Source organism: Columba livia, chromosome 18 (assembly GCF_036013475.1).
Source record: "Columba livia isolate bColLiv1 breed racing homer chromosome 18, bColLiv1.pat.W.v2, whole genome shotgun sequence".
NCBI classification, from domain to species: Eukaryota; Metazoa; Chordata; class Aves; order Columbiformes; family Columbidae; genus Columba; species Columba livia.
This window is the reverse complement of record NC_088619.1, coordinates 5578253-5600553: the sequence shown is the minus strand read 5'-3', so window position 1 is coordinate 5600553 and position 22301 is coordinate 5578253. Positions and strand designations below refer to the sequence as shown.

Here is a 22301-nt window from a genome sequence, read left to right as displayed (position 1 = left end):
GAGTGCAGAGGCGGAGGTTTGTGTCTCACAGGAGGGCTGCACGGCCGGCTCCCAGCTCGCCTTGCGCCAGCTGAGCTGCTCATAAACCTGCTCAGGGGATCGGGGTGGTGCGGGGAAGCCTTGAGGAACACGGCCACCTCTGCCAGCAGGGACTCCAACAGCAAAACAAGCTGACCTGTCTCCTCCAAGCCTGTGCATTGTTTCTGCTGCCTGAATTGATATCAGAAAGGAAACACGACATGAGAACATTTCAGACCTCTTGCCCAAGATCACAGATTAATTCCCCCTTTTCCTGTGTGTTTCTCACCGACCTGCCAAGTTCTTCTATTTTCACTGGCACTGCCAACACAATCTGACCCAGAACTTCAACAAAACCCATAACCACCCGTCAGAAAATTGATGTTGACTAACCATAAAAAAGGAATCAGAAGGCTCCACCTACCTCAGGTAAACAACTTCTCCTCTCAGCGATAAGGCCCCGATTGTGAATGATGCTGAGTACTATTTTATTTGCTTTTAACTTCTTGAAATCAAGAGCACTTGATGGTATTTAATACTTTGAAGGACTGGGCCCTAGTTTTGCAATCCAGTTAAGAGCTCAAACTGGTCCATCTGCAAAACTTACCACTCATGTCAACGGGGAATTCAGCTCAGAAATGCAGGCCTTGATTACGACCTTTAGTCTCCATTAATGACTTCATAAACCCAAGTTAGCACATAGGGTATGAAACAGTTGCGTTTAGCCTGCTGAAAAATCAACCTGCTCTGAAGAAGGGTTTAAAAAATACATATAAAAGAGCCCAGATGCTAAATTAAGCAGGAGAGTTAAAACCAAATCTTTCGTTCCCAGCGCACAAGACTGAGGCGGCAGAACAAGGCAGGGTTTACAATAACTGCTCTAACAGTAAATTTACTGAAAACTTTATACAATCAAACCAGTTTAATTACCGAGACTGAAAAATACAAATCCCTTTCAATTCAAGCACTTGGAATCCAGGCCAAACCGGGGCACAATACGTGATTTCTAAGCGTTTTGCTTTTACCTCAAAGCGAGAGAAAAATACACCGAGCAGACCCTTAGGTGAAGTGGAGCTGCAGGCGGCCACACAACGGACGAGCTGAAGCCACGGTTTTAATCTCTTCAGCAAAAACTTCCCCAGGCCCACACCCACAGAGCAGAATGTCGGCTGCAGCCCTTTGTGAAGCCGTTTGAAAATGCAAACTGAGCAAAGATCACACAGGATGACTGCTTTTCCAACATGTTTTTATAAGGTAACAAAGTCATGCCAAAGGCAGCAAGGGAGGAACTGCCTGAGAAAATAAACAAGCAAACACTGCTCCAAGTACATGGCCAGCAGAGCCCATTTTTGCAAACAAGCCACTCACTAAACGTATCTCATCTTCAAAATCAGAGCTGCACATAAACATGCAGGTTTTTGTCTATCAAAACTAAAAATAATCCCCTACCGTGAACAGAAAAATATAATAAGGCCCCAGGACACTTTCTTCTGCAGAAGGATGTTGATGAATTGATGTTGGTAAATAATAAAGCTAAATTTGGGAGCCTGGGATGTCCAGGAACTTGGTAACGACTTTTGTTGAAGGAATTAGCTAAGAGGATCTGCAGCTAATTCTGCCCGACATAAACTCCCAACAGTTCCGTGCTACATGGAGCAAGGTTCCAGCTGCACCGCCAGCTGTCTACACGTAAAACGTCCTTACGTACACGGGCGTTTACGTACATTCGCTCCCTGCGTGACCTGAAACACAGAGCTGGGTAAAGCCACTTGCCCTAAATAGTTTGAAAATCCAGGCCACGTGTAGCCTCCCAGACACGGGAGGTTTGGTTTTGCCCCCATGATACGCACAGGGACAGCACCCGAAAGCTGTGCAGAGCAATCTTATGTCCCAAACGGACATCGCCTGGGACTTCAACTGGGAACAGCAACGTTTTTTGCACAGTTTGATTTGATAACAGTACAGTCTTAATATTTTAATATTAAATATTTTAAATATTTAAATACTTTATGTGCTTATCCCCATCCTACTTTTTTCCTCCGTTCCCACTTTTGAAAAGCAGCTTGAAGAGGAAATGTGGAAATGGTGATCAAAGAAAAGCAAGTGCGAACTTTTGTTTTCAGCCGTTCAAACCCCATCTGTAAATACAGTGCGGACTAACCCTGGGTCCGCACAACATCCACACACGTGAATGAAAAAGTTCAATACTCTGCTCTTCTCAAACCATTTAGAAACCATTTCCTTTAGTGGTTAGAGGTCTAGAAACCTGAAAGCTGCTGCAGACAGGATACCTGAATATTTTAAACCACAGGATGTTTATCAGCATGTTTTGTCTTGGCAAAAGACTAATTCCATCACAAAACTACTGAAAACTGTGGCCATTTCAATCCACCCACAACCCTGCTGTATTAAGGCGGGGATTTCAGGGATTCTGACAGCTTCCACAATGACTCCAAACAAACAGCAATAAAACACAGCAAGTATGACAACGGCTGAAGAGGCTGCTCAAAATGAGCTTTAACATCAGCTGCGAAACCCAATAGCACAGAACAGGAGGGCTGAGCAGCCTTGGCTCTGATTCCTTGGTCCCCTAATTCCTTTTCTCTAGTTTGACATTTCCTACACTTCGGTACAGATATATTGACGGGTTTCTTTCCTATGTCGGTGCGGTTTCTCAGGTGATAACAGGGTTTTAGGTACCACTAGCACAAAAATTTGGTTTCAGTTCTTTATTATAAATTTGTTTTTCTAACCACCTGATTCTCTGTCTTCATAATATTAAAACAATAACATGACACAGGTGTATAATGACACAGGTGTACTGTGAAGTTCATATTATTAACAGGTATCGGTATGATTAAAAACAGTAGAGAGAAAAGCTCCATTAGGGACTTTCACTCTGTTGTTATGCAAGTTTCTTATCAGCACTTTCTGCTCTGGCCAGTGTTGTGTTTTCGCGGTGTACAATGCTGCTGGACCTCTGCGGGTCCAACCAAAATGGTTCTGTGATTCTGTTCTTTATCTCTGCACTGCGGTGGTTTTGCCATCAGCTCTTACAACACCAACTGTGTAATTCAGTCACGAGTGAGAGGGACAAGGAGAGAACTTGCCTGCAGTTTCTAGACATTTGGCTCTATACAAATGGCTATCGACTGCCTTACGTTCTCCTAAAAAGTGAGTTGCTGCAGAAATAGATTTTTAGAAGCAACTTTACAAACTCAAACTGTATCAAGTAGGTCAATTTTTATTTCTAGAGACAATACTACATATTACTTAAAAATACTATAGCCTATAGTGGTCTGTGACAGAAGATGCTCAGTGGCTGTGAGCAGAACATGCAGTGAAATCACAACTGTGGCCATGAGTGGAAAATATAGTGAAATCACAACTGAAGTCACAGAATGGAGTTTTCAGGCAAGATGTTGTATAATAGTCTCATTGTAAGGGCTTCACAAATTAAATGTGCTTTGTAACAGGTTGCACAGATGTTTTGTCTAGGGACTTCCACCCACCATTATATGTAGTATGAAGAATTAAATTAGTTGTAATATTACTGGCTTATCCAAGAGTTTATCAACCAACAGCACATGATAATGCCCCAAGGTACTTTCAGTCTGGCTTTACAACTCATAGTTATGATCTCAGAGTTGATCGTAAAGTTGGGAGTGTGAAGTTAACAGTGCCAGATGAGATGAGATTCAGCTCATCGATCTTTGAGCGGATCTAGGACAGCATTAGAGTGTCAGTGTTTCTGTGTAGCTACAGGTTTAGTTACCGTCAGAGCCTTTTTAACTAGCATTTGCAACTAGAATGTACTTGCTATTTTGCTTTAAAACTTCTGTGTTATCCCATACACTGTGCTTTGCTATGTTAAATATAACAGCTAAATAACTGCTCGTTATCATCTTCTAGTTATGTTATTAGTTCAATTAAACCAGTTGAACTAAGAAAGTTACCAGAGTCTGACGCAGAAGAGGCTTCAAAATTGGCAGATACAAACAAAATGACTTTTAAGATCTGTTTTAGAAAACAAAGCCAAGCTGCAAAATATTAGGAATAAACAAGGCCAGGTGGCTGACTGTATATCCTCATTTGTGTATATAATGTTGTGGGGCAAGAAGATAAAACATACCCAAGGCTCCTTTACAGAAGCTGTACCTTCTATTGTTGTTGATACTACTTCACTTAGTACTGCTATTTTAAAACCCTGAAATACTCTGCACAATCTATTTGATAAAAAGCCCATTCAGTTACATAGTAAAAGCTTCTGGGAAAAGCTATTTACAGTAAATAGAAATTCATTTTCATGAGGAGCACATACAGATCTTGCACAGAGCGGAGGCTCAAGGCGTTACTCACCAGCTTCACGCAGATAATGAAGGGTGGAGTTGCATCTCTGAAGTGACATATAGGAATTTTGGGTTTTGGTCTCTCCTGCAGGAAAAAGCAGCAGACATGAGTAGAGGGGCACACAGGGTTACCTGTCAGCGTAGCTTCAGGAGCTACTTAACACTAAAAGGGGAAAAAATATTTGAGACCTCATGCTAAACAGTCCAGCTGGTCATATGCTTCTGCTCATTATCTTGCCAGTCATTTCAAGCATCCCTGACTTTCTTACCAGAATCTTCCACTACAATTGTGTTTCTCTGAATGAAGTTTCACACTCCACCAAACCTGAATTAAGAGTTTTCCGCTGGTGAAAGGAGAAGGTCTCCTCTCCTCCACTGCTTCTTCCTTACCTCCTCACCTCCAAGCCCTACTGGGACTTCACTATGAATCCAAGCTGCAGAGTTTTCTAAGGATTCACAACAGGCTGCAGTACAATCTCCTTTACAACTAATCTCAGAGGATGGGTGTGTGTTGGGAAGATAAATGCACAGATCTGTCATAATTACTGCTCTGGTGACCCTGCCTTAGCAGGTGTGTTGAACTAGGTGATCTCCAGAGGTCCCTTCCAACGCCAGCCAGGCTGTGATTCTGTAATTATACTGACAGTATTACAGCACTGGTACTGAGCCCTCAGTATCCAAGGTCAAAATCCTGAACTCCAGTTGCTTTCATGCAGCTGAAAGTGCTCATGAGCTTCCCAGTGCTGAATTTTATTTCAGTTTCTCTCATCTAACCACAAGCTGTATCTGAGGAGGTGCATCTCCCCCCACCCCTCCCTCAGTCCTGCTCCCATCAGATACAAGGATCATGCAACCTCAGGGTAATTTGATTCACAAGATAACTTGCCGGATAAGTTTTTATTTTGAGGGTTCCTTTTCTGCCAGATCAGCTAACTGAATCGACTCATCTCCAGCCGCAGGATCACCAGACCCACTACAAACACAGCACTGGGAGCAGTGGCTGAGGCTGGTGACAGTCAGACCACCGGTAGCCAGACCGGCTGGGCTGGAACGGCAAACTGCGCTCGCAGGGTCCCGTCCCGGGCCCAGCGAAACTAACAACTGCCTCTTCACCAACTGTTGTAGTGAATCTGGATGAGACTTTACTCCAGGTCTTGAGCTAATTGCTACCGTGAAATCAATATTGCAACAAAGCAATGGTTTTTTTCTATATGGTTTATTGCCATCTAGATACCATCCTTCATTGTCTAGGGAATTAAATGTTGCTGCCTAAAATTTTAGGGTCCCAAGAAACCTATCAAAAGCTTATTCAGATACAGTGTAACTATAATATAGATAGGTTACAATTAATCAGTGAAGCTTCCTCTGTTTTAACAGACATTTGACTTTTATCCATTATGAACCAAATTCTACTCAGGCCTAACGAGCGAGCTGTGAGTGAAGGCTGTGTTTCACCCTGCCATCTGAATCCTTTCAGAGGATATTTATTTTTGTCTTACTAAACTGACTTCAGAGAGTGTGAGGTCCATAGTTCCGGCTCCACAGTTCACACTCCAGTACCAATCCCCAGCTATCTAGTTTTCTGTCACAGCCTCCTTACCAAAATGAGTTGCTATACAATATTTTAAATCAGTGATGTATTCTTCCATCACATTTCCCAGAATACTTCCAGATCACAGTAAAGAATGTTAGAGTACTTATAACTAACCTCAGATTCTTCGTAAGTGTAGAATCCTTTTGCTATTTTCTTTTCATCAACATCACAAAACGCAGTTACCTGCCAAAACAGAAGCAGAGCATTTCAATACTGTTCTTAGCTACCAGCGGATATTTCACCTGTAGTGTATCTGTGCAAGTAACGCTAGAGGCATGTGAATGAACACAGGAATACTGCAACACACCCTGGTCCTCCTATGGAGCTTAAAAATTTATTAGATCCTTTCTGTGTGTATCCTGAAGAGATGGGCAAATTCTGCAGTTGTCTATGTGCACATTATGTTTTTATGAGCGTGAGAACAGGTGATGTAAGCTACTGAGTGCTTAACAGAAAACATCGATGAGATCATCAGCCTCATCCTCAGCGATATGCTCAGCAAACTGCAAAAAGCGACTGGGCTGCTCATTGTGGCACTTCCACTGAACACCTGAAACGAGACAATCCAAACCTTCCTCCTCCTGCCCACCCCAAGCACATAACAACTCACCCACCCGCAACCACGGTGTCCAGAGCTGCACTGTCGCTTCGCATGCTCTGCCAACACCGGCTTCAGCTCTGGGGCATAACACACCAAGTTTGGGAAATCCTGTGGGTTTGGACCTTCTATTTTTCAACTGAAAAGTTCAGCAGATTTGGTGTTTAGACACATAGAATTACTGCTTGGTTTTGGTTATTCTTACTGTAGTTATGGAAGCACTATTTGCAGCCCTAGACGCCAAATATTTCAGATGTTTTTTTATTTGCATTCCTCATAAATATGCTGGCAGAATAGATGTCTGCAATCCAAAATACACAGTGGCCTCATTTTTGAGCCATTAGGTTGCCAGTAACATTTCAGAAGACTTTTTAAAATAAACATAGCTATGTTTTCCTCTGACTTCCATTGGATCTATCCATATCATCTACACAGAACTCTTACACTGAAGCAGAACGGTTCGGATAGTTAAGGTCTTGTAGAAATCAATTATTCTGGTGAAAGCTGGATAGCAGTTTTCCTATCGTTTTAATTGTTGCATTAAAAATCGATTCACAACACTTACTGCTGAGAAAATTTGAAAAGCCAAACAGCTGTTTATTAATTTATTAAGTTAGAGAAGGCTGCAGAAGGCTGGCTTGTGTTCTGTGTCTACAAATCTCTCTCTCGTGTTTTCTTCCTGCGATTAAGATACTTTTCTTTTACCTAAAGTGACCTCATTCCGTTTGTGCTGAGAACAACTCTGACACAAGACCATCAGTGTCATAAAGCGGAACTTTTATATTCTTTATTGCTACTTCCGTCCCAACACAGATTGCCACCTTTACAGCCCAGGGCAAAACTGCAAAGGAACAGAACTGATATGTGTGTTTTCAGGCCGTGGCCACAATGAGCTGCATTCTCTCACAACATAAAAGGTGCTTCTACATCAAAAATACTTTGGAGATATTTCTGCTATCCAATGGAACAGTTTTCTAACCAAATCCTTAAATACCATAATATCAGTTCTTCTATTAAACATCAATGGGAAGAGAATGACAACAAAAATAGCAAGGGTCTACAAATATGGCTAAACAGCACCAGCACACAAAGTCACCGGGGAAAATACAGGCAATGAACTGGGAGGGTGGGCAGGGATAGTCCTTGGAACCACTTTGCAGCAGACATTTGTACCTGGAAAATGGGTTGCTGGAAAACAAGCACCCAAAGAAATAAAGAACAGAACATTAAGGAAACATTACATTTTCACTTTGGGGCTGTGTGACTAAAAGGAATCACATTACAGGCCAGCAGATACAGGCTTTGGATGATCCTGTTCCAGGGATCACACTAAGGATGTTATAAACAAAATTTAGCAGGATATGTCTTCACTATCACCCCCACAGAGCTCTGGGGATAAACACAGTACAATACACTGACTCACCTTCCAAGAATTGAAGCTATTTTTTCAGCTACTTATACTCAAAACACCAAAACTTTTGACATGAGGTAAAGTGAAATTCTATCTACGATTTAATGTCAGTAACTGAGATTTCAGCTGTAAGATCTGTGCTGGAAACTATCACACTGTTCACCTTCAGCACATTATAACACAGTTATGAGAAACCCCTGACCAGTGCGCAGATCCCTTCTTAACATGAAGGATAGAGAACCGAAGATAGTTCTTGTATCACTTAGGTTACCAGTAACGATGACACCTCCTGTGCCAGAGCTCATACTGCCACGTGTAGGAAACGCAGCAAACCGCCTGTGCCACACTGACACCCAGAAGCACTGGGACAAAACCCTGACAGGTAAGTCTGTGCCAGCTTTCCCTTGGAAGGTGCAAATGACTCTCACCATTTTTGAGTTACCACTAAGATATCTCCACACATCATTTTCAATGGCTCCAGCCAGCTTAGAGCTGATATTTACAGCATTATAAAACAGGTCAAACTTGAATGGGCAATTTTCCTGCCAGACTCCACACCACGTGGGTGGCTAAAGTGTAAGTCAACTATTTTTCTGCCACACACTATTTATTTCCCAAATCAAGAAAATCTGTGTCTGGAGTCTAAATACAGAACGCAGTTGTTTATCCTATAAAGAGAACTCAAGGCATCAGGCTTAGATGAGCTATTTACTTTATACTATTAGGATAAACCCAGAGTTACCTTTTTATTTTCCTGCATTAATGGGCTCCTTTCTTTTATCTTTTATGAAGACCATCTATCTCATACATGAACTACTGTCTCCTAGGAAAGAACTGATAAATTATAAAGCTATAAAGCAGTCTCAAGTTGTTTCCCCCCCCCTTATAGCAAAATGGCTCTTTTGCAGTGCCTCTGACTATATGACACCATTGGAGCTCACTGAGGCTTCAGATCACAATGCGGTTTTAAGAAAATACCTAAATGATTAAATATTTTTTGTTTGAACATCACTTGTATGGAAATCTGCACAACTCCAAAACAAAGACAAAAAACTGTTATTTCTCTCAGCTAAAAATTGGAAGAAACAGCTAGATATCTGTTATATACAAGATGCATAATTACTATAAGTAATTTTTATAAGTATACATTAACAACGGTGTAAAGGAAAAAGGAGAAACAGTTTTTTCCTTCATCATAGAAAGTTTATATAGCTCAAAAGATATTTACTTGAAAATATCTCTGCTGGGGAAGACACGTTTGAGGAAGATAAAAGCAATTCCGTGGCTTGTTCTCTTTAGTAAACAGAGCAGCCACGTGAAGGGACACACAGGCTGGGACTATCAGACCTCCCTGGGGTAAAAGGAGATTAACGGGTAGCAGCTAAACCCAGCTCCAAATGTCCAGCCTACGAAGTAAGTAAGCGTGGTTTCAGGGTGCAAGTGTAATTACCTGTTTGCATTGTGCTACACAAGATTTAAGATTGTTTCATACTTGACTTGTTGGCTGTTCCAGAGGATGTTTCCTTACACATTCCGTTCCACTCAAACTTCCTAATGGAAAAACTGGAAGATTTCATCAGCCTGATCATGTCCTTTTATGGTGAATGATCTTCATAGGATTTTATTCCCTCATCTTATTTTGACCTGTAGTCTGCTTTAGGTCTGTAATGATCATTTACAGAAAGCAACAAAACACAATCACAGCAATTTTTTCAAGATGTGTTCTAGCTGGAAGGATACAAGGCACAAGTTTTACAAGGGAGAGTGGATAACTTCATAGAGCGTGATAGAAAAAATGGACAACCCTTTTGAGAAATGGTCACCTGCACATTATCTTCTCTCCCTCCTCATTACAACAATTGGTCTCATGAAATTTATCTTTAAAGAAGACAACCTGCAAACTCTGCAAAGATCCTATACGAGCAGATCTTCCCTATTGCCTTCTCTTCCCTTCTCATGCAATCCTTCATCCATTTTAAACTCTTAGTGACCCTGTTGATTCTTCTATTTATAATTCTTCCATTCAAACTTATATAAAACCTTGGAAGCATGTCAATACACATCTCCGCAAAAGTTAAATCAATTTTGGCCATTCATGTCAAAACAAAGTAACTGGAAGCATTATAACACAAGTTTAAATAGATACAGTTAATGACAAACAGACCAAGAGACACGCAGAGGCATAAACATCTTCCAGTAAGTCACAAGCAGAACCATGAAACCAGCACGCGACTCCCGGTCACAGTCTGAAGGGTTTTCAGTACCAGGGTGCTGCTTTTATTTCACATCTAGCATTACAGCCACGCCAGAAGCTGTGGGTACATTACATGCCAGGCAACCAGTCCGCGACTCCATTTCAAGACATGACTCCATCAGAGACAGCAGCATCTTCCCGCTTTGCACATATCCATAACAAAGAATCCAGCACGCAAAATGAGCTTCTAGATATTGTCCATACAACATTGCCCTTACTACATAAGACATACGACTGCCTTTATACACACCAGCGTGGGAACTAATTGCCAGTGTCTCGTTTCTCCAGGACTGACAAGGACATCAGTCACACCAGTAACTTTTCAAGTGCACGTGGCTCTATACCCACAGAACGGATGTTGCCAAAAGGACATTTTCCCAAATGGAAGCAACAGGGAGATTCCCTTACATATTTCAGCATGAATATTCACTATAGTCCAAAATGAAGCCTCTATTTTACCCCATGTCATTGTAGGATAATTTATACCTGGATTTAACTGAAGGTTTGAAATTTCATGCCCCTCCTTGTTCTACAGTCTCTCTCCATTAAAACGGTTTCAAATTGTGATTCTACTTCGCGCTTCACAGTCAAGGTGGGTGTAATATTCTTCCCTTTATGTTTCTTTGCTCTTACATGTCGTCACTTCATTCTCCCATACTGCCATTCATCTAATTTAGAGCAGTTAAGATGCTACAAAACTTCAACATTTCTTGCCAAGTTGAAGTACATGGTTTAGTGACTTTGCTCTTAGAAAAAGGTGACGAGAAACTAACAGATTATTTTAAAGGGTTAAAGAGGTAGGAACAAAGAATGCACAAAATACTCTCTGGAAGCTTCCAACTGGTGGACAGGGCTGGCCTAGAGAAACTTCAGGGGCTGGCTGGGTACTGGTCCTGTTTCCATGCCACTAATTAGCTGATGCTTATTTTGTCCTTTCCTCTCCTTTTCTGTTAGCTACTTGAACACTATTTTCAGCTATTGGAAATGACACAAAATGTTCATGGTGAAGTTCTCCTTTTAGCTGAAGTTTGGTGGAGAATAAAAGAGCAGACAAGACAGCTCAGAAACCCTCCAGGCAAATGCAGCATCCCCAAAACATTTGGTTTCCATCTTCAGCTGCAAATTACAGACAAGACGGATGCGTTTTAAACAAAAAAAGGTCTGTTTGACTTCATTCTTGCAGAAATGCTAATACTGAACCACTGTCAACTGTGTGAATGAAGAAGGGGACAGCCAGGAAACAGAATTTCCCTAAGAATACTGAGATCCTAATAATTAATTCATTAAAAAAAACCCTACTAGCTGAATAATTTTTTTCTTACGTTGCTGTTTAGCAAAAATACTGAGCTTTGGATTGTTGCCTGAGCTGTCTGGAGACAAAGCATTATTTTAATACTCACCATAGAGATGTCTGAAGGAAAAGAGACAACATGGCTTAGGTGTCCTTTTCTCTTTCAACTTACCCATGGTTCAAATCCAGACTGTTTTCCAAACAAACTAAAGGAATAATTTGTTAGAGAGTGTGCACATACAGAGGTTGCCGCTTCCTGGAATTGCCAAATTTTATTTTCTAAGAAACAATGCTCTTTGGCATGCAACGTATTTATACTTTTCAAACATCTCACACAAACTTAGTCTGTATAAGAAATACAATTGCTTTGTTTATCCGGTTCTAAAAATACTAGAAACATTCTATTTTGAAAAAGAAGTTTTCTTACATGCCCTAACCTTGACAGGTCAAACTAATTAATTCTCTTCCTGAAGATTTAGTAGAGTTCAGTTTTTTCATAGTTGCAAAATAACACAAGCTGTACGTAATAGGTTTTTGGTTTGTTTTGTTTTTATTATTTATTCTAGGAGTACGCGTATCAAATTTTCTACAGGTACTTAGTGCCAATTTAGAAAATAACCCTGCTGTGTCTCCGCATTCCAACCAAAATCAATTTCATGACATCTAATGGAATTCTAAGTCTCAATAAAAGGATGCAGCAAGAGGGAAACAGAGCACAGGTGACACTTTCAAGAGTCTAAACTGACTTAAAGTATAAACACCAACTGAAATAAAATTTAGACAGTTAATTTATGCAGGTCCTTTTGGCAATTTTACCTGCATTTCAAAAAGCATTAGATCTTTTAAGATCACACTGGTTTACACAACTGGACCTTCAGAGGAGAAAATGGGAATTATATTGATGTAATACATCGTCACAGAATCCCAGAATGTCAGGGATTGGAAGGGCCCTGGAAAGCTCATCCAGTGCAATCCCCCCATGGAGCAGGAACACCCAGATGAGGTTACACAGGAAGGTGTCCAGGCGGGTTGGAATGTCTGCACAGAAGGAGACTCCACAACCTCCCTGGGCAGCCTGGGCCAGGCTCTGCCACCCTCACTGAGAAGAATTTCTTCTCAAATTTAAGTAGAACCTTTTGTGTTCCAGTTTGAACCCATTACCCCTTGTCCTATCACTGGTTGTCACCGAGAAGAGCCTGGCTCCATCCTCCTGACACTCACCCTTTATATATCTGTAAACATGAATGAGGTCACCCCTCAGTCTCCTCTTGTCCAGCTCCAGAGCCCCAGCTCCCTCAGCCTTTCCTCACACGGGAGATGCTCCACTCCCTTCAGCATCTTTGTTGCCTTTGTTGCCATCATATTTTGTCTTAAGGGGCTTTTGGAATTGTATTTTAGAGGTGTCTGTTTTAGACAACTGATGAATTAATATCCCAGGGCCTCCATTTACAAGACAACACTAGATTCTACTTGCAGGTACAAAATGACACTGAATCTCCAGTGTGCTCATCATTAGCAGAATATCTGAAAGCTTAAATCTTGTTAAGACAGCCTTTAAAGGGTGAGATAGGGAAAGTTTTTTATTGTTTTTAGGGTTGGAAAGGATGAAGCAACAACTATTTACGGCCTTTGTTCATATGGGATTTTAGAGTCTTTGGCAAGAGTTGAAGTTAGAAAATACCTGAAGGCTTTTTAAGGAAAAGCGCAGCATGGAGTTTAACTGGCCTCTTTTTACCATTAATAATTTAGAATAAAGGAAATCTGCCATGAATGACCTACTGCAAATTTTTTTCATTTATTTCCTGAAACTCCAGCAGCACAATCCTTTGATCAGCACATGGAGAAGGCAGGTGTTTTAACTACTTCTACAGCCTTTGGCCACTGACTTACTATAAAGCATTAGGATAGCACTTAAGCTTCAGTTCTGACTGAAATGGATAGACTTGGGATCTCCCTTTTGGAAAAGCTCAGAAGTTACAAGGGCAATCATAATGAGCTGCATAAAACTAGTGCTTTCTCACTATAGAGAGCTAAATTCTGCTCTCACTTCGGATGATAAAAGTCACTTTCTGAACCTATTTATCTGCATTAGTTATTGAGAAAATCTCTGAATACTTCAGAAAACATGTCAGACGACAGATAAAGTTTGATTACTCTTACAAGGTACTAAGGATCAGCCTGTAACTGCACTTCACCAGTGGTTTTCTGCAGTACATTTGCTTACATTTCCACCTGGCATGTAAGCTTGCTAAATGTGTCTGGTCTAGTATCCAGTAATGAATGGGTTAATGCTCAATGCAATACTTCAATATCAAACTCCAGCATACTGGAATATGTGCAATTGTAACCTTGACAGAAGCAAAATAGCATCACGGCCTGCAGCACTGCCAAAGCAAACATTATGTAAAGGTCAGCTGGAAAGAACGTCAAGATTCAGTTAATTAGAACCACGCTGCCAGTGCTAGCATACGGGGAATGAAGGTTGTTCCTCACTGAGAGGTAAACTCTCATTCTCTAGTGGAAAAACAGAAAAAAAACCCAAACCAGCGATATTATTTTTCTCTTGCCCTTTCTATAATCTCTGCAGCGACATCTGTTAATTACCATTGTGTTTGCTGAACAGGATGTGAAGTCCTGAGTGAGTCACTTACAGAAGTAGGTGGCAAATGTAACCCAAAGCTAGAGAGGTGTTCTATCTTAATATCAATCTCCATTTTGGCTTGGCACAAAAAAGGCTAAAAATCAAAACAAAAATCCAACACCTAAGATGGTGAGACACTGCTGCAAAAAACAACGTAGTCTCATTTTTCTGTAAGATGTCAAAAATCCCTGCCTGCACACCCCTGCCAGACAAGCTGCCATCTCCTCCCTTGGATCTTATTTTCTAATTCTCACCATTTTGTGGACAGCGAAGTGCAATGGTTGCGAGTAACGTAGTGGAATTCACAAAGTGCTCTTCAAAATACTAAGGAAAGAGAACATTTTCATAAACCCCCCAAAGTCACGTGCACAATTCACCACATGACCAAGGTCTTGCAATACATTAATGGATGGTTCTGTCCTCTTGGAATGAAGGAACGGATTGGAGACACGTAACATTTTCTCTTACTCCATGCAGTGCAGCCACTGCCACATGATGGCAATGAAACAGGGATGGCATTGGAGTATCAAATTCAGGCTCAGTTTTTGTGTTATACATTTACTGTGTGCGTGTATTCCATGCCTAGTCAGTAATTGCAACTGTGGATACACAAATTTATTCTGTTTTCTTTTTATATGTGTGTGGTCTGATGGCCACTACATTAATCAGGTTTATATATATTTGTCATTTTGTCTTGCCATCCATATTTTTGAGAAAACACATTTGGTAATAAAATGAATGTTCTGTGGCTCTTTATAAGAAACAGACATTTGACATCAGGCCTAAGGCCTTTATCTAACAAAAAGTTATTATGCAAAAGAAAATGCTATAAAAGATATTTAAACTCTCAGACAAACCTCTCCTGAGAAATATCAGCCATTGCTAAATATAAGTAACCTCCGCATTTACAATTGACTGTAAATTAAATTACATAGTCATGTACAATAGTTTCAACTGGCCTGTTCACCCCACCCCTATTTTTAAACAGCCAGGCTTTTCAAAAGGGAGTTACAGAACAACTACTCAGAATACAAACCAGGCTGAGCAGCACCTGATGGGGACCTGCCCACTACCCACTGAGGAACCGGGCAAATATTCTGTGTGTATGAATAATCCTGGACAAGGCGGGTTAGTATTATACCATCCAAATAAAGAGTTATTCTGCTCACCTTGTGTACCTGGCTACTACCTGGTTAGTTACATAGTAGCAGGCCATAAACAGTCATATATAACCTATTACTACGCTTACTCACCAGAAGCAGGAACATGGGTGCATATGTTGCACTATGTACATACCGCACACTCTAAATAAACTAATATAGCATTTTAAAAGAAGAAATACATTATTAATACAATATTAAGAATTTCCCCAAGTTGTATTAATCATCAGCTAGTACACTGGGGACAAAATATGCAAATTTTGCTACCTGACGTTAGAAGTGGCAAGGAGGCCTATGAAGGAGGAGGGAGTGTTTTTGTACAGATGTTACCCACTTAGAGCTCACCTTTTTCTGATTAGCTGGTGACAAGCTTCTGTAGAGCTTCTTGCCTTGCTTGCCAGCATTCCAAATAGTGAATGATGTCCAGGAGCTCAGGACTCTGTCTTCAAGAAACTTGACTCGGTGATTCCAGATGGTTCCCCTGGAGAGTTAGAAAAAGGGTGGATTTTAACACCTAAAACTTTTAGCATTATTATGTACCTTTACGTACATACTCACATACATATGACCAAACATATTCACACATCATACAAAAAAACCACACCAAAACATTATATTAGAAATTTCCAAGGGAAATTTAAACTGCTGTTAGAAAAAACAGAAACTCTGTGGAAGTTCTCCGACAAAAATCATTAAGATAGATTTGAAGCTGTAGCTACACCACTATTATTTTCAAGAACCCTAACAGAAGATCACAGGAAGATGAAAAACTGTGTCTACAGTAATCACATTCAACACCGACAATTCCACCTGCCCACCAACGCACTGTTTGCCCACACCTAACGTCTAATTGTCTTTCCTTTCTACAAGCAATTCGTCAAATAGGATTTTCCATTTGCTTTATCATGACAGAACACAATAGGCTTTTAGCAATTGTTACAACTTGTCCTACAATTTGTAATACATCTTTTGATCCAGGAAATTAGACACTGAAATTAGTTAAAGCATTAACAGAAAAAAACCTAGTATTTTTCCTGTGAGATCCTAAAGCTGCCTATGGTTTTCTTTCTATTATGAAACATGTACTTTTTCCTACCAATTTACCTTTCTCACAGTTCAAATTTGAGCGCCGCAGTCTTCTGACTGTACCAATTTGGTATGGAATTTAAAAGCCAAAGTACTCACTGGATATATTATTTCTTCTGCTTCAAATAAGATTTCTGATTCACGAGTCAGCACAGCTACAGTAAGCTGTTTCTGGTCTGCAAATGCAGCTTGGCCTTTTACAGCAAAATCAAAATCCATTCAAGTTTCCTTGATGTTCAGAATCTGAAGTGCCCAGGTGGGCAGACAGTCAGGAAGAAGAGCTGCTCCAGCTCTGCTGCTGTCAGTTCTTCTCACCAATGAACCCATCTGCTGGGTCTCCAGCCGCAGTTCTGACTCCATAATCCCATATGCATTACACCAATTTTAGTTCTACTACAAAACTGTAAAACACATGAGTATGATCACTAGAGATACCTGATGATCTGGCATTACTGTAACATCTGACCTCTATGAAACATTTTCAAATTCTTCCTTTTAGTAGCAGATTATCAAATTTCACAGAGCCCTGTAACAAATTTACTACTCCAAATTACTCTATCAAGTATACCTCTGAGGTACAAATATAACATTTGAGGTTAATAGGTAACCTAATTGCACGGAGTCCCAGACTGGCGGAGGCTGAAGGGACCTCTGCAGATCCCCCAGTTCAACCCCCCTGTTAACACAGGGTCACAGAGCAGATCACACAGGTGGGTCCAGGGGGTTTGAACGTCTCAGAGAAGGAGACTCCACACCCGCTCTGGGCAGCCTGGGCCAGCACTCTCAATTTGCTCCCAAAGGTTTGTTAACAAGCTTTTCTAATATTTTAATATAGGAATTTCATGGTTTTATTTGCGTTGTTCCTTCACAGCCCTGAGTTATAGTTTGAAAAACATGCAACCCTCACAGTCCCAAGACACACGGATTCTTGCTGGAACTATTTGCTAGCTCCAGGGAGCCCCCTGCGCTTCAGCGTGTCATTTTTGAGCACAGCCCAATCCCGCTTAGCACTTCATCATTGATCGCGGTGCGATAACTTGGAAAGAACTTCACACACAAGTAAACGTACCCAAGAAGAACAGCACCTCCACGTAGAATTTCCACACTGGTTTGAGGCCTATGCCCGTGCACCAGCACTTCGACTAATGGAGAAAAAAAAACATCTTGGATTTTATTGCAAATCTCTTCTAATGCAACCACAAGCTGCATTCCTACCGTAAAGCTTTAGCTGCCGCTGGCATCCTGTGACACTTGCCTTTTTCCATGCTCATTAGAGAATACTATATTCCCAGCAGGAAAGTTAAAGGAAAGAAATATGAAGGTCAAGTATTTTTCCAGGATCACTTTACTGGAAATTGTAGTGCTTCTGCTAGCTTCTAAGAAAGCAGATTATTGCTTTACACGTAAATGGAAAGGATTTAAAACTGATTTTACTTTGAAATGTGACTTCAAGAGGATAATATTACATTCCAGAGGTACTCCAGAATCTGTTCTGTTGACTTGAGTGACACAGGCAAGTTTCTTTTCCATTTGAGTGTGCAAAGTTAAGAAAGCTGAGGGAGAAATAGGCAGCCTTACATGGCATAAAAGGAATTATCAACCATCTTCTAGTTGTGGAGCAAACACTGGGATCTGCGTCCAGGCACACAGAAAATGTTTCTGTTACTCATGGAAACATCCCGGTACATTTAGTATCGGCTGCTTCCAGACCGTAGGCATTTGCTGTCAAGGTGATGGGTGCCTGTGCTCCACAAAAGTCCCTATAGAGGTAAAATTCAAGCAGACCAAATCTCGTTGCTGGTATCACCCATAGAGATTTCAGACCGAAGCAGATTTACTGACCCAATCTTATTTATGAATGTTATATTGAGAAATGCAAGCGGGGAAAGTATTCAAGGGAACTAAACTCAGAAATAAAAGGATATGAAACTCTTTAAACTCCAAATTATTTGGATCACTGTTCAAACACAATAACGTTGAAGCCGAATGTAGCTTACAGAGTGTCAGAAGACAGTTTCAGTTATCCCCTTCAGGTTTCTGGTTAACCTAATTTGCCACATTTTTTGATGTTTCCAGAATAGATCACTGGGATTCCTGCCTCGAGGGATAAGGAAACACCATTTTCCCATCCACTAAGAGCCAGTGCAGGTGCAAGAGACAGGAACTGTAGCAACATGCAAAGGATGATTAAAGAAAAAGCCTGAAACGATCTAGAACTTGTACAAACCACTACTCAGAGATGATTCTCACAGCTATTTTCAGCTTTTGAATTATTATTCATAGCCACCAGCAAAACCTAGGAGGTAATATTACTCTGCATCATGTCCCAAATAAGGCTGCTTTTCCTACCCATGGCAGAAAGGATTAAAGCAAACTGATTCCCAGTAGCCTTTAGTATCATTTCCCAGCCTGTATCCACTTAACAAGATTTTCCTCAGCCAGAAGCTGGGATACAAATTCTTCTGATTGCAGAAGGTGGTTCCCAAATCCTAATACTACTCCTTGACCCAAGTTCTTTAAGTACATTATTTTCCCCACTTCTTGCATTTTCTTGTCACTTGTTTACAAAATAAATGTTAGACATAGACATTTTCCTACTAGGAAAACCATTCTTGAGGGTTACATAATTTTCCTAAGATCTCATGTACCGCGGCCCCTCAATACTCATCAGTTTTGTAGTCTGGAGGGAAGAAGAGGAGTCAAAATTCTGCAGGAGTGAAATGAGAGTATTCATGCGGCGGGTGAGAATGACTACGAAGTGTGTTCCTCAGTCCCAAGTAGTTATTACCATACCATCCACCCAAGTAACGTAACAATGGAGCTCTGTTAAAATGTGTGGTGACCTACTGACTGAATACGGGAGTCAAGAAACATCTGCTCTCCTCCTATTTTGAAATGAAAGATAATGTGACAATAAAAGCTATATGATTTAATGTCTGAGCTCAGTTAAACCTCGCCATATTGTTTGACTGCCTTTCCCCTCCTTCCCCCAGTGAGGCTACATAAATGAATCAACAGAGCAAAGACAGATGTACAAGTACTTGAGAAATGCACAAATACAAGCCCAATGTCCTAAACAGTTGTGGAATTTTTAGGCATTGATTACCATCCACAGTAATACTATAGATCTATAAATCTGGCCTTTCCTATGTACGCTGGTCCCACACGCTACTCAGGTAACACCAGACGGGAAGAGGAGCTATTCAGGTCAACAGCCTCTTCCAGTGGTTTTTTATTCATGGCAGGATAGGAGAGTTCTATATTATCAGTGAATCTCACCTGATAGATAATCCAGAGGTGGAAAAACAGAGAACATTTCAATCACAGTGAGAGCTGAAAGAACAGATTCTTATAGTGAGTTTTGCACGCAGAATTCAAGGTCTGTACAATCCACAGGAAATTCAGAAATGAATCCCATTTGAACCTTGACCATACTGGTGAATAAACTGATTTTTTTTTTTTGTCGTTGTTGTTCTGTTGAACTTCATATGAACTTATTAATTGCTGGACTATATCGTCCCACTGAGTTATTACATTTACACTGTTAATAGGTTCTATTAATGTCTGAGTTCATCTTCAGGTCGTGGGTCATTAACTGAGGCATGGTTTGCATTGTGGCCTATTTTTCATGAAAGGCTTATTAAGAAAGACAGAGACTATCAATGTTACTGCCATTTACTTTTCAAGAATCTAATGAGGTCATTAGTTTCCATGTTTAATTGAAGTGCCAAATGCAAGCATAGAAGATAAAAATGCAGTTGACCTCGTCTTTATTTCAGTTGCACAGGAACACGTTCCGCTCTTTCTCTCTCCTATTTTTGGCTGGGTGTTTTTGCAGGAAATGAAGGCGGCATTCCTGCGCGCATCAGCGCCAGAGCCCCAGACCTCCGCGTACCTCTAAAACCACCACATGTGCGTTCCAGACCAAGTGCCTGTTCTCCTGCACTTAGATGACACTGGAAGCTTCTAGTGCCTGAAACCAGATGGTTTCAATAGATTACGTAAGTTGGGTTATTTCTGCAGAACAAGCTCTTACAATATTATACTCATTCTGAATACATGGCATATGAAATTACTGTGAGCCTCGTAAGTACACTTCGCATTTTCTGCATCAAAGGGAACTGCCTGAATCTCAGACAGAAGGTACAAACCTTATTTTCCGTGTGTATTTAATTTCTCTCAGCCAAAAGCCTGTCAATTGCTACAAGAATTAGCTACATGCCCCAACTGCATGTCTGCATGAGCAACACTACCTACAGACAAGTACCATGTTTTATTGCTCTTCTTGCTCCAAGCTTTTATCTCGCAATGAGGTACATTGTTTTATAAACAGTTCCTTTTTCTCCCCTGTGGCAAGATAAAAATCTATGAATTTTACAATGTTTTTATTATACATTAAGCTTTCTTGCTACAGCACTTTTCACTATAAAGGCAGCTCTGATGTTGCATCAAATTGGTGTAACATAGCTATGTAGCACAAAGTACACACAGCCCCAGGATATGAGCTGCAATGTGAGATTAAATTATTTGGATCTAAGAGGTACAGCATGTGGGATTTCATATTGTAAATTCTTGGCTGAAGAGACCGTTTCTCAAAACTTGTATTGCTCATTCCCACTGAGCAGGTATCGATCACAGACTTGAGACGAAATTGCAGGGAGAACATTGACATTTCAGTTTTCACCTAATGAAATCTATACATAGACTGTACTTCACTCAGATTCTGTCACACACCCAAAACATTTAATAAAGCAGTCTGATGCCTCCAGGGAAAGGGAGAATGCAAATAAGATTTTGTTTCCTGCTTCACAAATACTTTCACCTCTCGATATTTGTTCCAGAAGGATACTAATCATAGGAAACAACCTAAAAAAAATCATTAGTGTTTACAATTATACGGACTAAATAAAAAGGACTAAATGTCCCTTGCCAAGTACTTTTTTATATATCTTAGGAAGTCTGAAAATGCAAAGTCAGGCATTTTTTCCCCTGAACGGTAATGAAAGACACTCATATAAACTAAAATCAGCCCACAATAGGCTACAAATGACAGTTGTCTTTGCTGAAAAGATTTAATCACGCACCTTTGTATGAAGAGGCCCTGTTAACCAGCTCAACGTTACTACTGTCCTGGTTTTGTTAAAAACAAGACCGGTTCTCTTTTAGTGATTTTTCTTTCAGCCAAGTTCTTCTAGGTGGCTGTCACTCTGCTGCTGAGTGACGCCAACTCCACATCAAGCACTTGGGATTGGTTTTGTATATTTTGTATATACATTCTCTATTTATTAGTAGCATTAGTAAAACACTTTAAAACTCTCCAACTTGAAGTCTAAGTCTCTCTTCCTTTCCTCTTATCTTTCTTATCATCTTTCAGATCTAAAGGAAAGGGGGGGCGGCAAGTGAGGGGAGCGTCTGCCACAGTTTATTGCCACCCTGCCTTAAACCTTGACACTACGAGCATCGTTTTGATCTCAGACAAGATATTAATTGGTCTAGGCTAACTCTGAAAATTCGAAGACGAATCAGGCCAATGGCAAAATGGAATACGCCTCAGAAAACTGCTGCATCAAAACTCATCGTAAGAAAGAAAAATTTTAAAAAGACTTCTAGAAAAGGTAGAACACACATTAATTAAGGTGGGATGACCAAAATGCAAATTAGGAAAGATGCAATTTAAATTATAATCTTAAACCTTTGCTAACCTCTTTTTGCTCAACATGCACCTGACTCTTGAGAAACAAAAGCCAATCCTCACAGCTTAAGGCACCAAACAGGGGAGCAAGCCACTAAAAAGAGATGTTACACAACCTCATATTTGAAAGCTCACACAAAATGTTATTAACAGTAGTACCAGCAAAAAAAACAACAGGAAGACTGTCTAGTCTGACCTCTTACAGAC

At 40.5% G+C, this 22301-nt stretch overlaps 1 protein-coding gene across 6 annotated transcripts in view; it reads right to left on the bottom strand.

Annotated features, from left to right (window-relative positions):
• The window catches only part of B3GNTL1 (UDP-GlcNAc:betaGal beta-1,3-N-acetylglucosaminyltransferase like 1), a 95398-nt gene that overhangs the window by 4823 nt on the left and 68274 nt on the right, over positions 1 to 22301 (bottom strand). For all 6 annotated transcript variants that reach the window (XM_065034618.1, XM_065034619.1, XM_065034620.1 and 3 more), the window contains 3 exons: positions 15662 to 15797; positions 6076 to 6144; positions 4378 to 4452 (listed from right to left, as the gene is read on the bottom strand). In XM_065034618.1, coding sequence (XP_064890690.1) covers positions 4378 to 4452; positions 6076 to 6144; positions 15662 to 15797 — 280 coding nt within the window. The remainder of the gene's footprint in view (positions 1 to 4377; positions 4453 to 6075; positions 6145 to 15661; positions 15798 to 22301) is intronic.